Genomic DNA, 9,510 nt, shown 5'->3' with positions numbered 1-9,510 from the left:
TTGATTTCAAGATATTTACAACAAATTCTTTCACTTTTGTTTTAGAGATTATGAAATTTGCTGCTAACTCTATAAATATAAATGCATCGCAAAATTGTAGTGTTTTGTGTTGATTTCAAGATGTTTACAACAAATTTTTTCACTTTTGTTTTAGAGGTTATGAAATTTGCTGCAGTAGACGACACTGATAGAAATAATACAGATTTTACAATTTTAATACTAGTGTTTTATTATTAACTCTATAAATATAAATGCGTCGCAAAATTGTAGTGTTTCGTGTTGATTTTAAGATGTTTACAACAAATTCTTTCACTTTTGCTTTAGAGGTTATGAAATTTGCTGCTGACGACTCTGATAGAAATAATACAGATTTTACAATTATAATACTAGTGTTTTCTTATTAACTCTATAAATATAAATGCGTCGCAAATTGTAGTGTTTTGTGTTGATTTCAAGATGTTTACAACAAATTCTTTCATTTTTGTTTTAGAGGTTATGAAATTTGCTGCTAACTCGATAAATATGATTATAAAGTAAGCAGCAAATTTTATAACCTCTAAAACAAAAGTGAAATAAATTGTTGTCACTTTTGTTTTAGAGGTTATGAAATTTGCTGCTGACGGCTCTGATAGAAATAATACAGATTTTACAATTATATTACTAGTGTTTTATTATTAACTCTATAAATATAAATGCGTCGCAAAATTGTAGTATTTCGTGTTGATTTCAAGATGTTTACAACAAATTTTTTCACTTTTGTTTTAGAGGTTATGAAATTTGCTGCTGACGACTCTGATAGAAATAATACAGATTTTACAATTATAATACTAGTGTTTTATTATTATCTCTATAAATATAAATGCGTCGAAAAATTGTAGTGTTTCGTGTTGTTTCAAGATGTTTACAACAAATTCTTTCACTTAAGTGTAAAATTGTAGTGTTTCGTGTTGATTTTAAGATATTTACAACAAATTCTTTCACTTTTGTTTTAGAGATTATGAAATTTTCAGCTAACTCTATAAATATAAATGCATCGCAAAATTGTAGTGTTTCGTGTTAATTTCAAGATGTTTACAACAAATTCTTTCACTTTTGTTTTAGAGGTTATGAAATTTGCTGCTGACGACTCTGATAGAAATAATACAGATTTTACAATTATAATTTTATTATTAACTCTATAAATATATAAATGCGTCGCAAAATTGTAGTGTTTCGTGTTGATTTCAAGATGTTTACAACAAATTCTTTCACTTTTGTTTTAGAGATTATGAAATTTGCTGCTAACTCTATAAATATAAATGCATCGCAAAATTGTAGTGTTTCGTGTTGATTTCAAAATGTTTACAACAAAATCTTTCACTTAAGTGTAAAATTGTAGTGTTTCGTGTTGATTTTAAGATATTTACAACAAATTCTTTCACTTTTGTTTAGAGATTATGAAATTTGCTGCTAACTCTATAAATATAAATGCATCGCAAAATTGTAGTGTTTCGTGTTGATTTCAAGATGTTTACAACAAATTTTTTCACTTTTGTTTTAGAGATTATGAAATTTGCTGCTGACGACTCTGATAGAAATAATACAGATTTTACAATTATAATACTAGTGTTTTATTATTATCTCTATAAATATAAATGCGTCGCAAAATTGTAGTGTTTCGTGTTGATTTCAAGATGTTTACAACAAATTCTTTCACTTTTGCTTTAGAGGTTATGAAATTTGCTGCTGACGACTCTGATAGAAATAATACAGATTTTACAATTTTAATACTAGTGTTTTATTATTAAGTCTATAAATATAAATGCGTCGCAAAATTGTAGTGTTTCGTGTTGATTTCAAGATGTTTACAACAAATTTTTTCACTTTTGTTTTAGATGTTATGAAATTTGCTGCTAACTCTATAAATATAAATGCTTCGAAAAATTGTAGTGTTTCGTGTTGATTTCAAGATGTTTACAACAAATTTTTTCACTTTTGTTTTAGATGTTATGAAATTTGCTGCTAACTCTATAAATATAAATGCGTCGAAAAATTGTAGTGTTTCGTGTTGATTTCAAGATGTTTACAACAATTTATTTCACTTTTGTTTTAGAGGTTATGAAATTTGCTGCTAACTCGATGAATTTGATTATAAAGTTAGCAGCAAATTTCATAACCTCTAAAACAAAAGTGAAATAAATTGTTGTCACTTTTGTTTTAGAGGTTATGAAATTTGCTGCTGACGGCTCTCATAGAAATAATACAGATTTTACAATTATAATACTAGTGTTTTATTATTAACTCTATAAATATAAATGCGTCGCAAAATTGTAGTGTTTCGTGTTGATTTCAAGATGTTTACAACAATTTATTTCACTTTTGTTTTAGAGGTTATGAAATTTGCTGCTAACTTTATAATCATATTTATCGAGTTAGCAGCAAATTTCATAACCTCTAAAACAAAAGTGAAATAAATTGTTGTCACTTTTGTTTTAGAGGTTATGAAACTTGCTGCTGACGACTCTGATAGAAATAATACAGATTTTACAATTATAATACTAGTGTTTTATTATTAACTCTATAAATATAAATGCGTCGCAAAATTGTAGTGTTTCGTGTTGATTTCAAGATGTTTACAACAAATTTTTTCACTTTTGTTTTAGATGTTATGAAATTTGCTGCTAACTCTATAAATATAAATGCATCGAAAAATTGTAGTGTTTCGTGTTGATTTCAAGATGTTTACAACAAATTTTTTCACTTTTGTTTTAGATGTTATGAAATTTGCTGCTAACTCTATAAATATAAATGCGTCGAAAAATTGTAGTGTTTCGTGTTGTTTCAAGATGTTTACAACAAAGTCTTTTACTTTTGTATTAGAGATTATATGCTGCTAACTCTATAAATATAAATGCGTCGCAAAATTGTAGTGTTTCGTGTTGATTTCAAGATGTTTACAACAAATTCTTTCACTTTTGTTTTAGAGGTTATGAAATTTGCTGCAGTCGACTATGATAGAAATAATAGAGATTTTACAATTATAATACAACTTAGTGTTTTATTATTAACTCTATAAATAAAAATGCGTCGCAAAATTGTAGTGTTTCGTGTTGATTTCAAGATGTTTACAACAAATTCTTTCACTTTTGTTTTAGAGATTATGAAATTTGCTGCTAACTCGATAAATTTGATTATAAAGTTAGCAGCAAATTTCATAACCTCTAAAACAAAAGTGAAATAAATTGTTGTCACTTTTGTTTTAGAGGTTATGAAATTTGCTGCTGACGGCTCTGATAGAAATAATACAGATTTTACAATTATAATACTAGTGTTTTATTATTAACTCTATAAATATAAATGTGTTGCAAAATTGTAGTGTTTTGTGTTGTTTCAAGATGTTTACAACAAATTTTTTCACTTTTGTTTTAGATGTTATGAAATTTGCTGTTAACTCTATAAATATAAATGTGCCGCAAAATTGTAGTGTTTTGTGTTGTTTCAAGATGTTTACAACAAAGTCTTTTACTTTTGTATTAGAGATTATATGCTGCTAACTCTATAAATATAAATGCGTCGCAAAATTGTAGTGTTTCGTGTTGATTTCAAGATGTTTACAACAAATTCTTTCACTTTTGTTTTAGAGGTTATGAAATTTGCTGCAGTCGACTATGATAGAAATAATAGAGATTTTACAATTATAATACAACTTAGTGTTTTATTATTAACTCTATAAATAAAAATGCGTCGCAAAATTGTAGTGTTTCGTGTTGATTTCAAGATGTTTACAACAAATTCTTTCACTTTTGTTTTAGAGATTATGAAATTTGCTGCTAACTCTATAAATATAAATGCATCGCAAAATTGTAGTGTTTCGTGTTGATTTCAAGATGTTTACAACAAATTCTTTCACTTTTGTTTTAGAGATTATGAAATTTGCTGCTGACGACTCTGACAGAAATAATACAGATTTTACAATTATAATACTAGTGTTTTATTATTAACTCTATAAATATAAATGCGTCGCAAAATTGTAGTGTTTCGTGTTGATTTCAAGATGTTTACAACAAATTCTTTCACTTTTGTTTTAGAGATTATGAAATTTGCTGCTGACGACTCTGACAGAATTAATACAGATTTTACAATTATAATACTAGTGTTTTATTATTAACTCTATAAATATAAATGCGTCGCAAAATTGTAGTGTTTCGTGTTGATTTCAAGATGTTTACAACAAATTCTTTCACTTTTGTTTTAGAGATTATGAAATTTGCTGCTAACTCTATAAATATAAATGCATCGCAAAATTGTAGTGTTTCGTGTTGATTTCAAGATGTTTACAACAAATTCTTTCACTTTTGTTTTAGAGATTATGAAATTTGCTGCTAACTCTATAAATATAAATGCGTCGCAAAATTGTAGTGTTTCGTGTTGATTTCAAGATGTTTACAACAAATTCTTTCACTTTTGTTTTAGAGATTATGAAATTTGCTGCTTACTCTATAAATATAAATGCATCGCAAAATTGTAGTGTTTCGTGTTGATTTCAAGATGTTTACAACAAATTCTTTTACTTTTGTATTAGAGATTATATGCTGCATACTCTATAAATATAAATGCGTCGCAAAATTGTAGTGTTTCGTGTTGATTTCAAGATGTTTACAACAAATTCTTTCACTTTTGTTTTAGAGGTTATGAAATTTGCTGCAGTCGACTATGATAGAAATAATAGAGATTTTACAATTATAATACAACTTAGTGTTTTATTATTAACTCTATAAATATAAATGCGTCGCAAAATTGTAGTGTTTCATGTTGATTTCAAGATGTTTACAACAAATTCTTTCACTTTTGTTTTAGAGGTTATGAAGTTTGCTGCTGACGACTCTGATAGAAATAATACAGATTTTACAATTATAATACAACTTAGTGTTTTATTATTAACTCTATAAATATAAATGCGTCGCAAAATTGTAGTGTTTCGTGTTGATTTCAAGATGTTTACAACAAATTCTTTCACTTTTGTTTTAGAGATTATGAAATTTGCTGCTAACTCTACAAATATAAATGCATCGCAAAATTGTAGTGTTTCGTGTTGATTTCAAGATGTTTACAACAAATTCTTTCACTTTTGTTTTAGAGATTATGAAATTTGCTGCTAACTCTATAAATATAAATGCATGGCAAAATTGTAGTGTTTCGTGTTGATTTCAAGATGTTTACAACAAAATCTTTCACTTAAGTGTAAAATTGTAGTGTTTCGTGTTGATTTCAAGATGTTTACAACAAATTCTTTCACTTTTGTTTTAGAGATTATGAAATTTGCTGCTAACTCTATAAATATAAATGTGTCGCAAAATTGTAGTGTTTCGTGTTGATTTCAAGATGTTTACAACAAATTCTTTCACTTTTGTTTTAGAGGTTATGAAATTTGCTGCTGACGACTCTGATAGAAATAATACAGATTTTACAATTATAATACTAGTGTTTTAATATTAACTCTATAAATATAAATTTGTCGCAAAATTGTAGTGTTTCGTGTTGTTTCAAGATGTTTACAACAAATTCTTTCACTTTTGTTTTAGAGGATATGAAATTTGCTGCTGACGACTCTGATAGAAATAATACAGATGTTACAATTATAATACTAGTGTTTTATTATTAACTCTATAAGTATAAATGCATCGCAAAATTGTAGTGTTTCGTGTTGATTTCAAGATGTTTACAACAAATTCTTTCACTTTTGTTTTAGAGATTATGAAATTTGCTGCTGACGACTCTGATAGAAATAATACAGATTTTACAATTATAATACTAGTGTTTTATTATTAACTCTATAAATATAAATGCGTCGCAAAATTGTAGTGTTTCGTGTTGATTTCAAGATGTTTACAACAAATTCTTTCACTTTTGTTTTAGAGATTATGAAATTTGCTGCTAACTCTATAAATATAAATGCATCGCAAAATTGTAGTGTTTCGTGTTGATTTCAAGATGTTTACAACAAAATCTTTCACTTAAGTGTAAAATTGTAGTGTTTCGTGTTGATTTTAAGATATTTACAACAAATTCTTTCACTTTTGTTTTAGAGATTATGAAATTTGCTGCTAACTCTATAAATATAACTCCATCGCAAAATTGTAGTGTTTCGTGTTGAATTCAAGATGTTTACAACAAATTCTTTCACTTTTGTTTTAGAGGATATGAAATTTGCTGCTGAGATCTCTGATAGAAATAATACAGATTTTACAATTATAATACTAGTGTTTTATTATTAACTCTATAAATATAAATGTGTCGCAAAATTGTAGTGTTTCGTGTTGTTTCAAGATGTTTACAACAAATTCTTTCACTTTTGTTTTAGAGGATATGAAATTTGCTGCTGACGACTCTGATAGAAATAATACAGATTTTACAATTATAATACAATTATAATAGTGTTTTATTATTAACTCTATAAATATAAATGCGTCGCAAAATTGTAGTGTTTCGTGTTGATTTCAAGATGTTTACAACAAATTCTTTCACTTTTGTTTTAGAGGATATGAAATTTGCTGCTGAGATCTCTGATAGAAATAATACAGATTTTACAATTATAATACTAGTGTTTTATTATTAACTCTATAAATATAAATGTGTCGCAAAATTGTAGTGTTTCGTGTTGTTTCAAGATGTTTACAACAAATTCTTTCACTTTTGTTTTAGAGGTTATGAAATTTGCTGCTGACGAGTCTGATAGAAATAATACAGATTTTACAATTATAATACTAGTGTTTTATTATTAACTCTATAAATCTAAATGCGTCGCAAAATTGTAGTGTTTCATGATGATTTCAAGATGTTTACATGAAATTTTTTCACTTTTGTTTTAGATGTTATGAAATTTGCTGCTAACTTTATAATCATATTTATCGAGTTAGCAGCAAATTTCATAACCTCTAAAACAAAAGTGAAATAAATTGTTGTCACTTTTGTTTTAAAGGTTATGAAACTTGCTGCTGACGACTCTGATAGAAATAATACAGATTTTACAATTATAATACTAGTGTTTTATTATTAACTCTATAAATATAAATGCGTCGCAAAATTGTAGTGTTTCGTGTTGATTTCAAGATGTTTACAACAAAATCTTTCACTTTTGTTTTAGAGGTTATGAAATTTGCTGCAGTCGACTATGATAGAAATAATAGAGATTTTACAATTATAATACAACTTAGTGTTTTATTATTAACTCTATAAATATAAATGCGTCGCAAAATTGTAGTGTTTCATGTTGATTTCAAGATGTTTATAACAAATTCTTTCACTTTTGTTTTAGAGATTATGAAATTTGCTGCTAACTCTATAAATATAAATGCATCGCAAAATTGTAGTGTTTCGTGTTGATTTCAAGATGTTTACAACAAATTCTTTCACTTTTGTTTTAGAGGTTATGAAGTTTGCTGCTGACGACTCTGATAGAAATAATACAGATTTTACAATTATAATACAACTTAGTGTTTTATTATTAACTCTATAAATATAAATGCGTCGCAAAATTGTAGTGTTTCGTGTTGATTTCAAGATGTTTACAACAAATTCTTTCACTTTTGTTTTAGAGATTATGAAATTTGCTGCTAACTCTACAAATATAAATGCATCGCAAAATTGTAGTGTTTCGTGTTGATTTCAAGATGTTTACATGAAATTTTTTCACTTTTGTTTTAGATGTTATGAAATTTGCCTGCTAACTTTATAATCATATTTATCGAGTTAGCAGCAAATTTCATAACATCTAAAACAAAAGTGAAATAAATTGTTGTCACTTTTGTTTTAAAGGTTATGAAACTTGCTGCTGACGACTCTGATAGAAATAATACAGATTTTACATTATAATACTAGTGTTTTATTATTAACTCTATAATATAAAATGCGTCGCAAAATTGTAGTGTTTCGTGTTGATTTCAAGATGTTTACAACAAAATCTTTCACTTTTGTTTTAGAGGTTATGAAATTTGCTGCAGTCGACTATGATAGAAATAATAGAGATTTTACAATTTAATATAATGTTTTATTAAACTCTATAAATAGTGTTTTATTATTAACTCTATAAATATAAATGCGTCGCAAAATTGTAGTGTTTCATGTTGATTTCAAGATGTTTACAACAAATTCTTTCACTTTTGTTTTAGAGATTATGAAATTTGCTGCTAACTCTATAAATATAAATGCATCGCAAAATTGTAGTGTTTCGTGTTGATTTCAAGATGTTTACAACAAATTCTTTCACTTTTGTTTTAGAGGTTATGAAGTTTGCTGCTGACGACTCTGATAGAAATAATACAGATTTTACAATTATAATACAACTTAGTGTTTTATTATTAACTCTATAAATATAAATGCGTCGCAAAATTGTAGTGTTTCGTGTTGATTTCAAGATGTTTACAACAAATTCTTTCACTTTTGTTTTAGAGATTATGAAATTTGCTGCTAACTCTACAAATATAAATGCATCGCAAAATTGTAGTGTTTCGTGTTGATTTCAAGATGTTTACAACAAATTCTTTCACTTTTGTTTTAGAGGTTATGAAGTTTGCTGCTGACGACTCTGATAGAAATAATACAGATTTTACAATTATAATACTAGTGTTTTATTATTAACTCTATAAATATATAAATGCGTCGCAAAATTGTAGTGTTTCGTGTTGATTTCAAGATGTTTACAACAAATTCTTTCACTTTTGTTTTAGAGATTATGAAATTTGCTGCTAACTCTATAAATATAAATGCATGGCAAAATTGTAGTGTTTCGTGTTGATTTCAAGATGTTTACAACAAAATCTTTCACTTAAGTGTAAAATTGTAGTGTTTCGTGTTGATTTTAAGATATTTACAACAAATTCTTTCACTTTTGTTATAGAGATTATGAAATTTGCTGCTAACTCTATAAATATAAATGCATCGCAAAATTGTAGTGTTTCGTGTTGATTTCAAGATGTTTACAACAAATTTTTTAACTTTTGTTTTAGAGATTATGAAATTTGCTGCTGACGACTCTGATAGAAATAATACAGATTTTACAATTATAATACTAGTGTTTTATTATTATCTCTATAAATATAAATGCGTCGCAAAATTGTAGTGTTTCGTGTTGATTTCAAGATGTTTACAACAAATTGTTTCACTTTTGTTTTAGATGTTATGAAATTTGCTGCTAACTCTATAAATATAAATGCGTCGCAAAATTGTAGTGTTTCGTGTTGATTTCAAGATGTTTACAACAAATTTTTTCACTTTTGTTTTAGATGTTATGAAATTTGCTGCTAACTCTATAAATATAAATGCTTCGAAAAATTGTAGTGTTTCGTGTTGATTTCAAGATGTTTACAACAAATTTTTTCACTTTTGTTTTAGGTTATGAAATTTGCTGCTAACTCTATAAAATAAATGCGTCGAAAAATTGTAGTGTTTCGTGTTGATTTCAAGATGTTTACAACAATTTATTTCACTTTTGTTTAGAGGTTATGAAATTTGCTGCTAACTCGATGAATTTGA

General features: G+C 26.7%; 1 protein-coding gene across 1 annotated transcript in view; it reads left to right on the top strand.

The window, feature by feature from the left end:
* Positions 1-456: 456 nt before the first annotated feature.
* The window catches only part of LOC113371252 (ceramide-1-phosphate transfer protein-like), an 11,910-nt gene continuing 2,856 nt past the window's right edge, over positions 457-9,510 (top strand). Inside the window, exon 1 of the mRNA XM_026611886.1 lies at positions 457-533. Coding sequence (XP_026467671.1) covers positions 457-533 — 77 coding nt within the window. The remainder of the gene's footprint in view (positions 534-9,510) is intronic.

The sequence above is a fragment of the Ctenocephalides felis genome, unplaced genomic scaffold, assembly GCF_003426905.1.
Source record: "Ctenocephalides felis isolate EL2017-DRISC unplaced genomic scaffold, ASM342690v1 CF-g0.4_SCAFFOLD_01492, whole genome shotgun sequence".
Classification (NCBI taxonomy): domain Eukaryota; kingdom Metazoa; phylum Arthropoda; class Insecta; order Siphonaptera; family Pulicidae; genus Ctenocephalides; species Ctenocephalides felis.
This window is presented reverse-complemented; position numbering and strand designations above follow the sequence as displayed.